The sequence below is a fragment of the Emydura macquarii genome, unplaced genomic scaffold, assembly GCF_026122565.2.
Source record: "Emydura macquarii macquarii isolate MOO-44397 ecotype Brisbane River unplaced genomic scaffold, CSIRO-AGI_Emac_v2 contig_3603, whole genome shotgun sequence".
NCBI lineage: Eukaryota > Metazoa > Chordata > Testudines > Chelidae > Emydura > Emydura macquarii.
The window spans coordinates 8053264-8071980 of record NW_027133740.1 but is presented as its reverse complement, the minus strand read 5'-3'; the positions used below and the strand labels follow the sequence as shown (position 1 = coordinate 8071980).

The 18717-nt window shown below is 37.7% G+C and overlaps 1 protein-coding gene across 1 annotated transcript in view; it reads left to right on the top strand.

The window, feature by feature from the left end:
- The window catches only part of PRKCI (protein kinase C iota), a 47772-nt gene extending 32581 nt beyond the window's left edge, over nucleotides 1-15191 (top strand). Inside the window, exons 10-18 of the mRNA XM_067536663.1 lie at nucleotides 934-1031; nucleotides 2298-2384; nucleotides 4131-4266; nucleotides 8691-8778; nucleotides 10450-10575; nucleotides 11399-11478; nucleotides 13001-13090; nucleotides 13422-13537; nucleotides 14649-15191. Coding sequence (XP_067392764.1) covers nucleotides 934-1031; nucleotides 2298-2384; nucleotides 4131-4266; nucleotides 8691-8778; nucleotides 10450-10575; nucleotides 11399-11478; nucleotides 13001-13090; nucleotides 13422-13537; nucleotides 14649-14736 — 909 coding nt within the window. The 3' untranslated portion in view covers nucleotides 14737-15191. The remainder of the gene's footprint in view (nucleotides 1-933; nucleotides 1032-2297; nucleotides 2385-4130; nucleotides 4267-8690; nucleotides 8779-10449; nucleotides 10576-11398; nucleotides 11479-13000; nucleotides 13091-13421; nucleotides 13538-14648) is intronic.
- Nucleotides 15192-18717: the final 3526 nt, after the last annotated feature.

Sequence of the window (18717 nt, the reverse complement as noted above, 5' to 3'; positions counted from 1 at the left end):
AGGTACAGATCCCTTCCCGGGGCAGCTGGAGGGAGGGGGGTGCTGTCTGGTGGGAGCTGGGGTCTGCTCCTGCACTGCTCAGGAGGTGCGTGAGGCCTGTGGGGGGCCCGTAAATGTAAGCATTGGCCTATGGGTGCTGGAGACCTACCGTAGTGGCATTGTGAGTGAGAGTTGCTCAGCTACGGCTCTGCATGTGTGGCGGGGGAGCTGCAGCTAGGCAGCTCTCGGTTGGCTGTGAGGTGCCGAGCCATGCTGGGCTCCCCCCATGGGTTTAACCATTTAAATATTCTATTTTTAGAATGTTTAAAGGATTCTTTATTAAACAACTTCCTATATCCATAGATTTCACATGAGGTATTTCTAAGACTATTTGCTCTAAAATCATTGAGAGACTACATGGAACGTTACAGTGTCAGTTTTAGTAACACTTAGGACAAGAACTTCAATATATATTCACTTTTGTGAAGCCTTTGATTATGACTTGAGCATCTGCTTCAGCATAAGGCATTTAGTTACTTAGTAAAGGGAGTTGTCTAAACAAAAATCATATTAGACAGTAGGCGTGGAGAAACTTGCATTGTACCTGAAGGTTTTACTTAGAGTATACATATAATGCACTGTAAAGGCAATATGAGCATGGGTCTGCAAATCATTAACTCTGTTCTTGGTTCTGTCTGATTTACCATGTCTTTCTCGCACTTCATCATTCTCTGCCCCAATTTCCCCATTTTGCAGATGCAGATGATCTTCCTTTTAATAATTAATTAAATTGGATAAAGGAGGTAAATTGATACAAGTCTGTCAACAATTTATCCTAAAACTAGATGAAGATGTAAACATTTCAGTGTGTCAGTCTGATAGTTTAAATAGTATTTCACCTAAGAAGTGTCACAAAGAACATTGTTTCTAACCTTGGGATATTTTTATAAATAGGATATTGATTGGGTACAAACAGAGAAACACGTCTTTGAACAGGCTTCAAATCATCCTTTCCTTGTTGGTCTACACTCTTGCTTCCAGACAGAAAGCAGGTAAAGGTCAGAAAGTAACCGAACAAATGTGGGTTTTTTGTTTTTTGTTTTTTGTTTTTTTTTGTTTTTTTTTTTGGTGACATTTTTCATACTGATGGGTATCCCAAAGGACTATCCAAATATTGAATGCAGAATAATTACTAAAAATTATACCAACATAAACTTCTGTGGTAATTTGTAAACCAAAGGATTATGTGAAGGAGGGGGTGCTTATGAAGAAGGAAACTGTTTAAAGCGTGGGGGACAGTATCATAGAAGAAAAAGCCCAATATGGGAGAAAAGAAGCAGTAAGGAGAGAACTAAGAGCATAGAGAATGAGGGAGTATGAAGAAATGAGAATATATATAACAGGATGAGGTTACATAGGGCCTCAATGAAGGAAAGGATTTGAATATGGTGCAGTTAAACAGGAAATGAATGAAGGATTCAAAAAGGGGTGGTGAGGTGGTAGCAGAGGTGACTTTAATAGTGGTCTGTGATAGCTTGGATATGAGAGAGAAGGTTAAAATAAAGGCAAAAGATGACCAAAGATTAGGCAAAGGTTTAATCAGTGAAGAAACTGCATTTTGTTTATATTGTATTAGAGAGACCTTGTGAGAGACTGAATATGTGGGTGGGGAGAAGTCCAATACAATACTGGATAAAGGAAAGATAGTTGGGTTGTCAGTGATGGCGATCATGAGGAAATGTAAGTTCAGCTTTGACATTTAAGATGACCTTTGAGATGTCTGAGGCACCGAGAGGCACAACTGGACAAAGTGGTGAGATTGGGAGTAGAGAGGTAGATGTGGGAACCATTTGCATAATTGGGGGAGAGGGTTCCAGCCAGAGCATTGGTAGTTCAGTAGTAGAATTCTTAGTTTTAAAGGAATTATTTTGGGAAAGCTCTACAGGAGGTCAGACTGGATGCCCACAGTCGTCCCTTCTGGCCTTGGAATCTGAATAATTGTTTGTGTATAAAACTTATAAATGTTGTTAAAGAAACTTAGAAGCCCTGGTGGTTTGGGAGCGTGGGAAGGGTTAATTACCTTCCTTAGTAATAAAGGAAACAGCAGGATTTTGTTGAATATTCATCGAACATAAGATGTTGGAATGGAAAGTAACACACAAGCCATATTATGAGAGATGGAAGGAGAGTCCTTCCTAGACCCTGTCAGTTCTACTGTTCAGAAGTTATCACACTCCAAGAACTGTAAGGGCAAAAAGGAAGATCACATGCCAAATTGAAATAATCCCTTTTTGCATAATATACCCTTTGTGTTTCAGATTATTTTTTGTGATAGAGTACGTAAATGGAGGAGATTTAATGTTTCATATGCAGCGACAGAGGAAACTGCCCGAGGAGCATGCCAGGTACGTTTAATTGGTTTCTGACATGATGCTGCAGTGCAAAGTTTATGCTCCCAAATCTTTTATCGCCCAGATGGTAAGGAGTTAAGAGATGGATATATTTGTGTCAAAGTACTCTTTTGCCATGAATGAGTTCCTATAATGTAGCTGTTTAATTTAGTGCTCCAAATTACAGATACCTTTTTAGTTCAGAAAAAAACCTGTAATGTTAACCAGAAGTACTTGGTGCTGTTCAGACTAGAATCACCCTGAAGTCTAAGCCGTGACTCTAATTTAAATGTTTATAGAATAGAATTGGTGAAATGTAGTGCTGGAAGGGACCTCAAGAGGTCATCAAGTCCAACCCTATATGCTGAGGCAGTACATAGAAAACCCAGACCACACCTGTTTGTCCAGTCTGTTCTTAAAAACCTCCAAAGATGTGGATTGCACAAACTCCCTTCGAATATTATTCCAGTGCTTATCTGACTTTAAAATTAAAAAGTTTTTCCTAATATCTAACCTAAATCTCCCTTACTGCAGTTAATCTTCTAATTATTTCTTATCCTATCTTGAGTGGACATAGAGAACAAGTCAATCACTGTCCTCTTTGTAACAGCCCTTAACATATTTGAAGACTTATCAGCTTCCCCTCTAGGACTTCTTTTCTCAAGACTAAACATACCCCGTTTTTAATCTTTCCTCTTAGATCAGATTTTTCCAAACCTTGTATCATTTTTATTGCTCTCCTTTGGACTGTGTCCAATTTGTCCACATCAATGCTAAAGTTTGGTGCCCAGAATTGGACACAGTAATGTAGGTGAGACCTCATCAGTGCCAAGTAGAGCAGAACAGTTACCTTTTGTGTCTTACACACCTGAATATTAGCCTTCTCTGCAACTGCATCACGTTGTTGACTCTCATTCAGTTTGTGATGCACAAGTGATCCCCAGATCCTTTTCAGCAGTACTACCACTTAGCCAGTTATTCCCCATTTTGTAGATGTGCATTTGATTTTTTTTCCCTTCCTATGTGAAGTACTTTGCATTTGTTGTTGAATTCATTTTATTGATTTCAAACCAATTCTCTCATTTGTCAAGGTCATTTTGAATTCTAATCCTCTTCTCCTAAGTGCTAGCAACGACTCCCAGCTTGGTGTTGTCTGAAAATTTTTATATCTATTATCAAAGTCACTAATGAAAATATTGAATAGTACCAGACCCAGAACTGACTACTGTGGGATCCCACTAGATACACCCTTCTGGTTTGACTGTGTGCCATGTAGGTAGAATATTGATAAGATACATTTGTTCCTTTTACAATCAAAGGGGTGTGTATATATAAATCTTCCAGCTCTGCAAACTACTTCTGGGATCTGAGAGTTCAGCTGAGTTCTTCCTACTTATGCATCCTCACTACTAAGTTGATTCTTCAGCCCCAGTTCACATATGTGCAGCTTCAGGGGGGTCACAGGTGTGACTGAGGTCAGACTTTGTCACTGCACTGAATTTGGTAAACAATTCTGATATGCAAAAAGGAATAGAATTCAACTCACTCTGAGCCCTGCAGAGCTAATACATCTAGCAGCAGTAAAAAGCAGTAAACTTATTTTTGTGCTTATAAGCCGCTATGACTGAATACACAGTATTGGTTTTCAGAGTAGAATTACACTGACACTTCATTGCTACACTATTTATTTGCTATAGTTGTAACTCCTATTTTGAAAAACTGAGGGACCTTGTGTCATCAATGTTTCATTCTTCATTCTAGGTTTTATTCTGCAGAAATCAGTCTAGCATTGAACTATCTTCATGAACGAGGGATAATCTACAGAGACTTGAAACTGGACAATGTGTTACTGGATTCTGAGGGGCACATTAAACTCACAGATTATGGCATGTGCAAGGTGTGGTAGAATTATTTCCAAACAGATAAAATGTGAAACTTCCTGCTTGGGTAACTTGTAACTTACTTATGGTAGCTTATTAACTAAGTCTGTTATCAACTTGTATACATCTCATATGGAAACAAAAAGGCTTTATCCTGTTTGCCACTAAAAGGAGGAAGGGAAAAACAAGAAACGCTGAACTACTTGGATGTGTAAACACTCCTGCCTTCTGGTTCTACAACCCACTGTATATTGGGATCTAGAGTTTATCACAGAATGTAGCAAGGTAAAATAATAAACCGGAAAGGGAAACACACAAAATGAAGGTATTACTCCACCTCTCTGGCTGTTAATGTTTCAGCCTTATTATTTTAAACAGATGAACCCTAATACACACACTCTGTGTACACAGACATGGGAGTAACAGCTTCCTATATCTCTTAGCCATGTCCACTCCTTAGTCTTCTGAGAATTGGAAAGAAGTCTGGTTCTATGGCCTCCTCTCCCATATCCCAGCATGCCTGTGCCCAAATGGAAGGGACACCCTTGTAATATCTGTCTTGGAGACAGGTTTGGAGCAATGTTCTTTCTAAAGTGGTCATCATTAGACTGCTGGTCGTTGTTTTCACACCAGGAGAGAACTGCCCTGTGTGATCCCTTCCTCCCTCCCCCCCAATCTTCCAGAGGTGTTCAATATCCAGACCAGACTGAAGATAATTCCAGAGGAAAAATTAAGGCACCACTTTGCTTGCAAGCAAAGCAGACAGATGGGTATGCTTGAGCTACAGAATGAGGTTAACAATGAGGGGAGAGGATTCACCCTAAAAATAGCCACAGAAAATAGGTCACATAAGGAGTATCAGTATGTTTCTTAGACTGCTTTCTCCTCCCCTTTCCAAAATAGCATTGTCCACTTTCATACTGTGGATGTAATACCTAAACATGCAGCTGTCTTTCGCCGGTTGTGCACTTCAGTTGTAAGATGATTGTTAGGCATTGGAGAAAATAAGTTGCATAGCAGGTGCTGACCAGAAAAATACAAGCAAAACTTACTGCAAAGTATGGAATTCAGTTTTCAAAATGGTCTAATTTACTTCTGATTTAAATGATCTTATAACATGCTTTGGGTTGAAAGCCTGTGCCTGCTTGCATGAATTTGTTCAATTAGAATTTCCTCATTGACCAACATACTGGGTCCATTCCCCTAAACTGGATCCTCATCCCAGAAAGTTTTACTTTGTGCTTTCAGTTTTACAGGGTGGAGCATTCAAGTTTCAGCTACCTCATTAAAGGCCAGGAGTTGGAGCTCCCCCCATAAGTGCCACTTAAGCTGGGATCATGTATGTTTGCAGGGAGGAGTAAGAACTACATTGTCTTAAGCATAGTGTTATAAACCTTTAATATTGGCATTTGTCATTCCACATTTTTATAAAATCTGTCATGGATTTGTTCTTTTGACTGCTGAGTCATTGTTTATGGGGAGTATCTCTTACTATGGTATATCTATTTAATGTATATAGACTCTTCCACCAAATCTAGATTTATATAAGACAAGCTTTCCTAAAAGGATCATGAGAACCTTTCCTTCATCTTCTTGACAATTTAAGCAGCTTGATTTTTTCATGAAGCTTTTGTTTCAATGGTATGAAAGATAGCTGCTTGCTTCCAACAAATGATCAAATTGACTAGAACGGCTAATCTACTGTTAACTTTTCAGAATTACTATAAACTTTAGTTTGTACATTTTTTCCTACATTTTGGCTGTATATTGGGCATCAAATGCCTGGCTGAAATGTTTCACTCCCTTAAGTTAAAATCCTCCTTTTGTTTAAGAAGTCTAATGGTGAATTCTTAGTCCTGTCTTGTTTAGGCTGTTAGTGTTCCATGTGTTGCTTTTTAAGGTCTGTAAGAAAAGTGAGTTTATAACAAATATGCCTATTCTCAACATATTCAAATTAAATATTTGTATGTATTTCAGAGAGCATCCCTGTAGATCATTAAATTTAGTAACCTCAAGAGAGTTAAGGACCACAACCGAGTTTTTTGTACAATCTTAACCCGATTATTAACTTGAAATAAAAAGAGCAGCTTTTGTTTGGGTTGTGGACACTCAGGTGAAAGTTTAAATCCAGACATACATTCCTGAATTGTGAGAGTCTTCAGAAAGCCTAATGGATTACAATGTAGTATTGTATAACACTTGTGGACTCTATAAAGACATACTTCATTTTCAGTACTTGTAGAAAAATGAGCCAACTTTTACCTTGTGTAGGAGTAGTAGAAGTGTAGAGAACTGTCAGCCCTTTGTAAAGAATAACATACCATGAGGCAGAGATTGTAAAGGGGCAAATGGCTTACACAAAGTAAAGAAACTCACTGTGTGGGGCTTATTTAAAATATCTCTCCTACACCATTAAGGTGTTTCAATAGTGAGTAATGTTGCATACTATGTATGTAGCAAGACCAAAGGCACAACAGAGAAAAGTAAGCATGAAAAGCAGCTTCATTTAATATCTTTTTTTTTTTTTTTTTCTGTGCCTGATTCTCAACAAACATTTGGCCCACATAATACATAAAACATTCAGAAAGTGAATGTTTATAATATGGAGAAAATAGGGTCTGAAACTGTTTGGAAGTGAATTTCCATTAAAACTATTTAAAGGATATTGTCAGACTTGTGTGGACTATTAAGTGTTATGCCAAATCTCTTACATTTCCAAGAGACCTATGTCCAGTTGCTTACTGTACTCCACCCTTGGAGTGACCTTAGGAAAGTCACTTAACATTAATTTACTCTCCTAGAAATAGGGATAATGCTTGACTGCTTCTCAGGAGTTTTGTCAGAATTTAAACTGCAGGGCTCTAAAAGTGCAAAAATGAATTAAGTAGGTTATGGTACCAACTGTAATTGCGTTAAAGGTGTAAATGACTGACATTTAGGGCCTTCATTCCACTTTTTGTTAGCATGGGATTGCCTCGCCTTCGGTACTGTGCAGGTAGAATAAGAGAAGAGAGCATACTGAATTTTTCAGGAATCCAAATGATAAAATATAATCTTAGATTTTTGGCTTTTTGGAGAAGTTGTTATTGGTGATGGCAAACAGCTATTCTGAGCTATCCTTCCTTCTCTAGAGCATACTCAGTAAGCATATTTGCCTTCAGACTAAGTTTTCAGTCTGAGGGTCTTTCTGGGTTCCTTAATAGCCATGACAGCAAAAAACCTGTCTATACATTACTGACCAGCGGATTGTGTTCCAACCTATTAGACAGAAATCTGGATATGGCAATCAGGGCTGTTGCTTTCAAAATCCTGAATAAACACAACTTTGTGTGTTTTTCCTCAGTTTAAAAAAAAAAAAGGCTTTATGAAGTGAAACACAACAGACTTGACTTAACCCCATAAACTAATTTATTCATCAAAGAAAAAGTGCACACATTTTACAAAAACAAAATACAGTCCCCAGTCTATTAACTAGTTAAATCTGCCACTCTTGTGTCAACCTTTGGGTACCAGTACTTTTCTGTTTACTATTTCAGCAGTAGGCTGTTAGTTTCAGCCAGATCAATACAAATGTGCTACATGCACACTCTGATGCTGAGCTGGCTGGAGAACAGTGCAGGTCTTTTAAAATAGTCAAAATTCTGACTGTTGTGGTCAGGAACTTCACTTGTACAATCTCCCATCATTTTGTTGCAACCAATTTTGATACACCGTTTCTGCAAACAAAGGTTTGGGATAGAAATCTGGAGTTTGTTTTAAATGGTGGTAGAAGAAAAAGAACAAACTCATTACTTTCTCTCAGCCATATTTCGACATCTTTTGTCTGTCTAGGGCTTAACCTCTGTATGACCTTTGTTGTTGGGATCAGTCATGTTGACTAGTAATAGGTACAGTAGCCTCTCTGAATTGTTTTTTGACTTTGTCCTTTTGTGGTTTTTTGCTTTTTAGATTAGATAAAACCAGATTTCCACTGACACTGCAGTTGCTTTAAATTATTTTAGATCTATGTTGAGCCTTGCATGCCATGGGAAAGCATTGCAATCCATTATACCTTTAAACACAGACTTGTGATCGGTAATTAAGATAGTGTTGCCTAAAACATAACCTGGTTTTTTTATGAACATGTATTTAACATAGTGTGTTTATGGTTTAAACACCTAGTATTATAAAGGGTATATATAATTTAATTCTTTGACCATTCTTAGAAAACAGTGAATGAAGACCGAGCTTTTTTTAGTTCACTGTGCACTCTGTATTCAGATCTATTTTTGTAGAAGAAATGTAATCTGCATGCAAAGTACGATACAAGTCTAGTAAATTATTTTGTTGTTGGGCCCTTCACAAAAACACAAAGTACAGTTTTATAATGTGACAGGAAGTAGAAGGAATTTTTAGCTAATAGTGTAAAACTGTTCCCTTGTTTTTTTTTTCTTTTTTTTAGGAAGGATTAAGGCCTGGAGATACAACAAGCACTTTCTGTGGAACTCCCAACTACATTGCTCCTGAGATCTTGCGAGGAGAGGATTATGGTAATTTGATTTACTTCAGTGCTGCATCATAAAATATTTGAGCTGTAATACATTTCTGTTAACTTCCTTGTAAAATGATTTGTGGAAGAAAATAAGAATCAGCATAGTAGATCAAACCCATGGTCCATCTAGTCCAATATCCTGTCTCCAGCAGTGGCCAGCCCCAAATGCTTCACAGGAAGGGGCCAGAAACCTCCTATTAGGCAGTTGTGGGATAATCTGTGCTCCCTGTTAGGTAGTGGTCTAATCCATTATAGTTAACATTAAACCCTGAAGCATGAGGTTTTAATATCTTCCATAGTATATTAACATTAGCTATTATAACTCTGGATACTTTTGTTATCTATATAAATGTCCAGTCAGTCCCACTTTGAATTTTGTTAACTTCTTGGCCTCAACGACATTGTGGCAGAGCTCCACAGTTCAATTACGCATTATGTGTGGGGAGGGATTGATTCAGTTTTGAATTTGCCACTTTTTAATTTCATAGAATGTCCTCTTGTTGGGTCATGAAACAGGGAATAAACTCCTAACCTGTCTTCTATATGCCATTCATTATTTTCATCATGTCTCATCTTAGTCATCTTCTTTCAAAGGTAAACAATCTCATTCTTTTCTGGATCTGAGATAAATTTGCCTCCTCTCCTGTCTCTGTGGTAAAGCATCTTAGCTTAGAACTTGATCATTTGCTCCCTTTTTCACTGTAGCTCTCTATCTTATAAACCTAAATATTGGGTCACAGATAGTAAACAGGTCAAGTAAACAGGTACTTAACCATTTTTAAATGTATCTGGCGACCTATAGTAGCTATTAAAATTAATACAAACACAGGATATACAAGTTCTATTGTAGGTGTAACACTTTTTTCAGGATTAACTTGGCCACTTTTAGTTATACAAATGCAAACAGGTATTTTGCTAGTTGTGGACACTTCTGGGACATTGCTTTACTTGGGGCTTCTTTGTTTCTTGCAAAACCCCGAGGCTCATCCTATTCTATCTCTTCCTTCCAGAGGAGGGAGATGGCTCAGTATTGTCTTCAGAACTAATTAATTCTGCTTAACTTTCAGTGACACAAGGTCCTTCTTCTTTTCTATTAGTCTGCTTAGCCTGGAGAGAATATACCTTTCTAGCAGTCCGAGCCTTGAGAAGAATCAAGATACTAGAACTGTAAATTGATCCCTGTCATCAGCAGTTAACAATAGAACATGTGATGTCACCTGCATAAATAACACTTGTTTTATTTATTGCAGTGTTTGACACTAATCTTCGTAATCTTTCACCAAAAATGCTGGTAATACGCAGCTCAGAGTGAGAGAGTTTTATTCCCCCCTTAAAAATACTAAATTTACTATTTTAAAACTTATTTAAAGTTGAGAACCTATTCATTAGGGTTCTTGCACCAACCTCCATTCTGTCTCCTTCCCCAGTACTGCCTCCCATCCTGCGCGCACATAATAAACCAGAGGACTCCTGTTGCCATTGTCACACCTACCTTAAACGTACAGTAGTCTTTAGGTACATAATGTAACTGTTGCATGCCTTTCTGACTATCAAGACTTCTAATTATTCATTTGTAAAATATGCTTTGTTCTTCATATAGTTAGCATTGATATTTTAAGAAGTCCTCCCTGATAAAATAGCTTGTATTCTAATTTTTTTTAAATCCTAGGTTTTAGTGTAGACTGGTGGGCATTAGGTGTACTTATGTTTGAAATGATGGCTGGCAGATCCCCATTTGATATTGTTGGAAGCTCCGATAACCCAGATCAGAACACAGAAGATTATCTCTTTCAAGGTGAGTAGTAGTGAGGTTCTAATGTACAGTAGATTGCACTTACTAGCAATCCTTTGGCTGTTGGCAAAAAGTTGCCATTATCTGACAGTTGCCAGTAAGTAGAAGATAGATTTGCAGAGCTGTAGCCAGGGAAAGAAGCACTGGAATTTGCCTTCCCTGGCAGCAGCCCTGCAAATCTGTCTGTGGGAAGGATGGCTGCAGCCAGATGCCAGGGTTTTCCACAGGGAGGGGAGGCTCTGGCTGGGGCAGCAGCAGGGGGTGATGGAGGGCCAGTGAACTGCACAGTACATCTCACCACGGCTGCCCTGCCCACAGCTGCCTCCTGTCAGCCTGCAGCACTGAGGCTCTGGCTGGGACTTCTCTGTTGGGTGTGGATGTGGGTGTCTCAGCCCCTTATCTCCTGTGCAGTCCCTGGGCACATGCAGGTTTGCGGCATTGTAGCCAGGAAAGGAAGCACTGGTAAATGGCAGCACCAGCTGCAGGCACATTTATTGGGTTGCAGGGAAGCCATGTACTAATGCTTCCTTCCTGGCTGCAGCTCCACAAACCTGCCTGTGGTCAAGGCCTTTCTTCCAAAAAACAGAAAATTCAGTAAGTGGCAAACCGTTGCCAATATCCAAATCCTGTTAACATTAGTCAATGGGATGGGATTGGTTTCTGGCAAAATGTTGCTGTTAACACTTGTTTAAATAAATAAATAACTTTTTTATATAAGGGTTGCTATTAAGTGGCATCCACTGTATTTAGTGTTTTGTGTTCTTTACAAAGAGAAGAAACTTTAACCATGCAACGTTCTGATATCTTAAGTTCTTTATTCTTCTAGTCATTTTGGAAAAACAAATCCGTATTCCACGATCCCTTTCTGTTAAAGCAGCAAGTGTTCTAAAAAGTTTCCTTAACAAGGTAAGAGCTTAAGCCCTATATTTGGACTAAGGTTTTTCAAGAGCTGTCTTTCTCAACTTGCACTTAACTGAATTTAAAATTGCACCTAGGCTGAAGCTCAGTAGACAAGGTCTAAATCTGGGGAGGGCTGTTCCATCTATTAAGAATTCTTTGTTTTAGAACTGACATGTTTGGCTTTTTTACTGTTTAATTGTTTTTAAAACCTGAAACTTTGCAGATATTCAGACCTAATGGGTAAACCACAAAATAAAAAAGCCTAGAAATGCACAGAATGGCCACATTAATCACACTTTGGGGAAACAGATACACTTCTACCATAATTTTTGTAAACATCACTGTGGTACTTCATGGTCTGCTAGATTGTAATCATTCTGAATTATTGGTAGTAGGTGGATGCGGGGTGTGTGGAATTCTGCATTGAAACAATTGCCAGAATGTTTCACATGGAATCTTTAGAGGTCATTTAAAAGTTAGAACAAAATGCCGCCTCCTCATGTTAGTTGGTGAATGCATGTATCTGGGCTTGACAAACTTCACTTTGAAATATGACAGCTAAGTCTATCTTGTTTAGTGTCTTTAGTATTTAAAAATAAATTGCTTGAAAAATTGATATAAAAACTAGCTGATGCATATGCTTATCAACTTTTTCAATATGAGGTAAACTTGTATTATAGCATTGCTGCTGCTGCTTCTGACCTATAACTAACAGATTTGTTCACAAACTAAGCTTGTTAGGATAGCTCCATTTAAATTTGGAGTATTACCAACTCATCTGGGCTATGGATATATTGTTCTACAAAAATCTGTGGAAACCTAAGAGAAAAACACATTTTGATCCTGACTTTTGTCCTTTTTGGAATCTTATTGTTCAAGTGATTTAAAATTTCAGTGCTATGACATAGCCATCCTTAACAGTGCCCAACTAAGCACTACTGGACTTAAGTAATGAAGCATTTTTCACGGATTGTTGTTACCCTTTGAAGTTCCATTGTTCATCTCTTCACCTCCTCCTGTCCAATTACACTTGCTGTAACATGGTCGTCTCTGAGCCAAGGAAGCCTATAGGAGACTCCCAGTGAAATCACCAATATAATCGTCCCTCAGTTTTATCTGTAACCTGAGGTCTTCTAATGGGATTGTCATTCATTTTCCACCTATGAATATTCCCAAATTAAAACCCAGTTGTGACTTGGCCAGCATAGCTCCCAAGCATGCAATATATTTTCATGTTTGCACATCTGAACTAAAATGGGGAATGGAGAGGAACGTGTAACTGAATTACAGTGTAGATTAGGTAATTCTTCCTATTTCTGAGGCGAAATAGAACAGTTGCAGATTTAAATTTGTGAGAATAGGCTACTGTGTGTGTTAGGCCAATGCATTAGCTTAATACACCTTGCAGCCTTGACTTCTTAGTGTGTTTTGTGTGTAAAGCTATAATGAGTAACTTTATCATTGTGTGCTAGAGATCACACATTCTTCAAATGATTTTTCACTTTAAAACATTTTCATTCTTCCATAGGATCCAAAGGAACGTTTAGGCTGCCATCCTCAAACTGGATTTGCAGATATTCAGGGACATCCATTCTTCCGCAATGTTGATTGGGATCTGGTATGTAAACACCGATGGGTTTGTTTCTTCTATTATATGCAATATAATCCTGAAAGCTTGTCTTAACTGAAAGTTAAAAAGGATGCCAAATTTAATAACTTTTCAGAATTTTTTAAACTGGTTTAAACTATGTACTGTGAAAGGAGGATGTTGAGTCTATTAACTGTTTTACACACAATAACCATAGAAATGTATTTAATTAATTTGCTGGAATATTTGTAAGGCATAAAATTCAGAAACTTGAATAACTTTTTTAGAACTCAGTCCTTTTTAAACATTAATATAATCTCTGTGGTAGTCTATTACTCACACTACTGTAATTTATTTCTAGATGGAACAAAAACAGGTGGTTCCTCCATTTAAACCAAATATATCAGGTGAATTTGGTCTGGATAACTTTGATTCCCAATTCACTAATGAACCTGTGCAGCTCACTCCAGATGACGAGTAAGTAACTCAAACTTAACAAAATCTTTTTTAAAAAGTTAGTAAATTATAAAAGTGCAAAATCAGTTTGATTTGGCTTCATAGAAGATGTACCTACAGGTTTTTTTTTATTGCACTTGACTACTTATTCAGGTGTGTTCACTCTAGATTTGGAAAAAGTGGACCAAATTTTACATCAAGGCATTATTACAAAAATTCTGGGAGTGGAAAAGATGTCTGTGTTAACATTTTTATGGAGACAGTTTATGGAGTGCTGCTTTGGAGGTGGAGTCTTGAGGGTATCCTCAAGGAGACATTTTGCTAATACAAGCCATGTTTTGCAGTATGGTCCATCTTTAAAATCAAGGGTGTTTGGTGTTTTCTGTTTTGTTTTGTTTTTAATTTCATCATTTGATTTCTTAGGACCCTGCAGGCAAAGAGTTTGTCTCAAACACTGTTGGTATTTGACAGAAAAAAGGGTATTTGTTTTCCCAATCATTTTAGATGTAGAGTTAGTGTAACAGGATTGGAAAGCCCCATTAACTCATATGAAGCTGATAGTGTAGCCTAGACTTCCCTGCTGTCTCAGTAGGGCCTGAGGGAGAAAATTCAGTCACAAGCATTGTGCCAGGAGGAGCCAAGTCAGCTCTCATAAATGGAGCCAGCCACATACCTTTTTTCCTTCAAGTTTGGAACACCATCTCTGTATGCACTGTCAGGCTCCCACTTCTCATTGGTAAAAAGCAGGGGCAGAAGCAGCAGCCAGTGGGAGAGCCGAATCTGGTATGTAACGAAGTAATTTTGAGTTTAGAGAGTTAAGTGGGAGGCTCTTGCTGTACTGAGCTTGAGTGGCTGGGCCTACTTTGGTGCTTGGATGAAAACCAAAAAAGGGCTGTTGCAGGGAAGCGAGCAACGAACAGATGCACACAAGAACAGGCAACTTCTGAGTAGAGCTCCAGCTCCTCAAAGGGCTACAGAATGATGTCATCTTAGGGTTCTAAAGTGTAAGACCAACTCTTTATGCTTTAGTTTCCTCATCCTTTTTATGCAACTTTGATGATCCTAGTTTAGTAATATTGCAAGTAGCAATTTTGTGTTAACTCAAGACACTAATTAGTTTTTATTTTAACAGTGATATTGTGAAGAAGATTGACCAATCTGAATTTGAAGGCTTTGAATATATCAATCCTCTTTTGATGTCAGCTGAGGAATGTGTCTGATCTTTCATTTCTGGACTGTGCCATATATTGCATCTATCACTTGTTTTCTGCATGGATAAACAACTTGCCATTTGGTTGCACTTTTATCAAATGGAAAACATTTTACCCTTGCCACCAGCTGTGGATTCACAAATCTTAGTTGTTACAGCTTGCTGTCATGCTGAACTTTTTGTGTCAGGCTGCAAAAAATTTTGAAATGTTAATCTTCCAACAGTCTTGCCAAAGTCTAATTTTAATATAGAAGCAGACAACCTATAGTCCAATGGCTAACTTTGAGCTAGTGGATTTTTCTGTTTAAACTGCTGTAAGTAATGTAGCTGTCTGCTTAAAGAAAAATCTTACTGCTTTAAGGGCATGTGTTGCATTAGGGCACATAGTGAAATAGCATTAAAAGCCATTAATACTTGCATTTTCACAGCAAGATTACCAGAAATAAAATCTTGTCAGCTTCTAAAGCCTCTTCCCTCCAATCTTGCTATATACACTGATCTTTCCAGGTTTACAGTTGAAGCTGCAGTGTTGCTCCCTTAGACTCAAATGACACTAAGAGAGCAGTTCTTTAAAGTGGGTAGAGCAAAGGCGAGTGGCTGCCTTCTTAGACTAGAAACATTGATTCTGTTCCAAGAGCAGATAACTTTCATGTAATTGAATGAATAGATTCTGCTCCTGAGCTGCTATTTATTGATAACCGGGGATAACACACACTTTGGTATGTGAAAAGTGAGTGCCTTTCTGCGCCTGTCCTTTCAACAAGGGCTGTAAGTGGTGTAAAATGTCAGTTTAAATGAGAGGAACTCAGTTCATACTTTTTTTTTATAAAAGGAAAAAACCTGCATAGAGAAAGCTTTTAGCAGAAATGGGCAGCTAACATTCAAGAATGTAGGACCTCAAGCTATTTATTCCTTAAGGTCAACAGCTGTTTTGGTAGATCAGAAATGGTTATCCTACAGCTACAGCCTAAAACTAATAGCATCTTATGCCATGCTGTTGGAAAAGCATTCCATCTTCCCAGTAGAAAAGAGGGAATGTTTTTTATTCATATAACCCAGTACTGGAAAGTGGAAGGGCTAGCCACAGTGACTCCTGAACTTTATTTTTTTGTTTTTGTTTTTCAATTATGAATTATCTCTACCAAATCTTGGGTGTTTGCAATGGACTCAAGTTAACTGGCAGAAAAATTGGAACAAATGAAAGTAAATTTAAACAAGTGGCTTGATTGGAAGTGTGATTCTTATAAATGTCCATATAAATTAATCTAATATATAATAGAGTTAAATATTCAAACTATTTTTTTGACCTTTGAGGAATATATGGCTGAAGAGATGCCAAATATATTTTATGCTTGGTATTAACATCCTTTTTCCTTAAAAATGTTTTAAGAGACTTTGAGGCAAATCTGTATAAATTCTCATATAAAAAGCTTACAGTAAACTGCTAAGTATTAGTAAAAGCAGACTTAAAAGCAGACACTATTCTGAAAACAGAACATACCTTAGGACTTGTCTACACTGGCAGAGCACATTAAAGGGGTGTGGTTTGTAGAGCGCACTAATGTGTTGCACCATAACTGCCACCTGTCCAGCCCTGCTGGTGTGCTCTAAAAGGTACCTACTTTGCATTGATGTAGTTGAAAGTGCCATGTTGACAAGCCGTTAGCAAGAGTTACCTAAAATTAATGATCTTTCCCCTCTGCTGCTATTTTCCCTTGAAAACTATAGTGCATTGACACTATAATTCCAGTTTTGGTGGTGTGAAGTATCTTCATTTGTATACTTAAACTGTTTTCATACATTGATTTAGTAGCTTCAGTAAGAGAGGCTGAGACACTACTTGGTTGACACTACCCATATAATTGTACCTAGCTTACTTTTGTTTACAAGAAGCATTGTAAGACTAATCTTTTAAAAACTATATTAGGCTACATTTTCAAATCTGACAAGTTATTTTGGGTGCCTCGGTTTTTGGGAAGTGCTGAGCCTCTTCTCCCTCCCTCCCCGCCTTCCCACAGGAGCCTCTGAAAATCATGCTCCTGTAAGAGGTCTCAAGTTGGGCACCTAAAATCAAAGCTGCTCTTCAGGCTTTAATCTGATGTATTTAAAACTTCTTTTTTTTTTTAAAAAAAAAAACTGGGTTTTTTGGTTTTTTTTTTTTTACTACACGAGTTAAACTTGAGATAATCTTGAAGTATTTAGCCTTTGGCTTCTAAAGTCAAGTCTTCTGTCTAGAAGTCTGGAATTTGTTGGTATTAAACTCAAGGAGGCTGCTATCAATGAGGAATGAACTGGGCTCTGTACAGTGGCTTAACTTCATAGGATATTCAGTGCAAAGTAGTTTTATATAGGGAAGTATGTATTCAGATTTTCATCATACACTTAAAAATGAATGGAATTCTTACTATGAAGTTTTTGTGCTTGATGCAAAAACATTTTTTTACAGATAATGTTACAGAAAATATACATTTTTTATTTATGTATCTTAACTTTAAGGTCTGCCTTCTGTTTTAGTATCAACTTAGTTAAAAATATGATATATATTTTAAACAATTGTCACCACAAGTCTATTTTTTACTTTCTCTTAACTTTAAGTGCCATGGCATTAACTGTTAATTTTTAAATAGTTAAATGTGTAGAGGCTGTCTTAATCAATTCAGCAGGGAAATCAGGCATGGACAGTCAAGTACAGTAGGTAATTATATCTTGTAAAATAAACTCTCTATCAGTAGCATGATTATGTGGAGTAACCTCCTTTTTGTATACAAACTGGACTCTGATGGGTGCTCTTTTAGTTGAATACTGTTGCTACTGTATTTTTCTGCTTCATCTAGAACACTGTTTTGAACATTATACTGTGTAATCATTTCCTGTATTTGTGCACACATTTTTTACTTTGTCTTTAAATAAAACATTTATATTGGGGCTCTGAATATTGTATTAACATCAGTATAACACTGTCGAGTGATAATGGATAGTTTCATGTAACTGGATTGTATAATGTAGTTAGAACCTCTTACAGTTTTATGCAAGTCTCTTCTGCAAGCAGTCCCACAGCACACTGACTTGCATTTCAGAGATATGTCACTATAGACCTTTACCCAAGGCAGTTCTGAAATATGACTCAACAAAGGAATCCAGAAACGAGTTTGTGTGCTGAAGAGAAAGGCGCAAGGCTTAAGAGTGATGCTTGCCAGTGAATGAGCTGCTGACATATGACAGGTTTGGGGATAAAATTTTGACTATTTGAAACAGCACTGTAAACTATCAGAATGAGATAATTCATAGCTGTAATATGATCATGTTGCAACTGTAACCAAACAATTGTTTAATGCTGTTTACAAAAATTATTACATTAAAAAGAGATGACAAAGATATTCTGTTTTAAGACTGCCAGATCATATTCTGTTCAGCCCAATTTTGTGCTTGGGTACATGTGAGTACCCCAGCCATCAGGTTCCATTCTGCAAGAAGAAAAACCACATCTTTTGGTTTCTATGTGGACTATGTTGCAGTAGGGCCCTTGGGAGAAGTAAATCATCGAAGGTCAGTGTTGCAGCCACCTCTTACACAACCTAACTGCCTCCACTATACACCTTAAAAGCAGTAAGTGTTCTTTCTCACCAAGGAAAGCATCTCACTCCCAAGATAAGTCTGACTGGCTTCTCCTAACCTGTGAGGGCAAAACATAGTCCAAGCATATGTCCCTCTGCTTCAGATCCTGTCATTTCATGTGGCTATTTTCCAATATTTGAAGCTGAACATTGATGCTAGGGCATTCCCCTGGAGTTTTAATGAAGTGCTCAAAAGACACTTGCCCTTCTTATGTGATCCTATGGTTGATTCCTCCACCATGTTAGTTGTCAATCTGGGTTTTACGGCCGTCCTGTTCTTCCCATATTGTTAAATGGAAGAGGGGTTCTGCAGGATTCCTATTTTGGAAAAGTTTGAGAACCACTGCTCTTGAATTTCATTCTAGGTCGGATTTTGA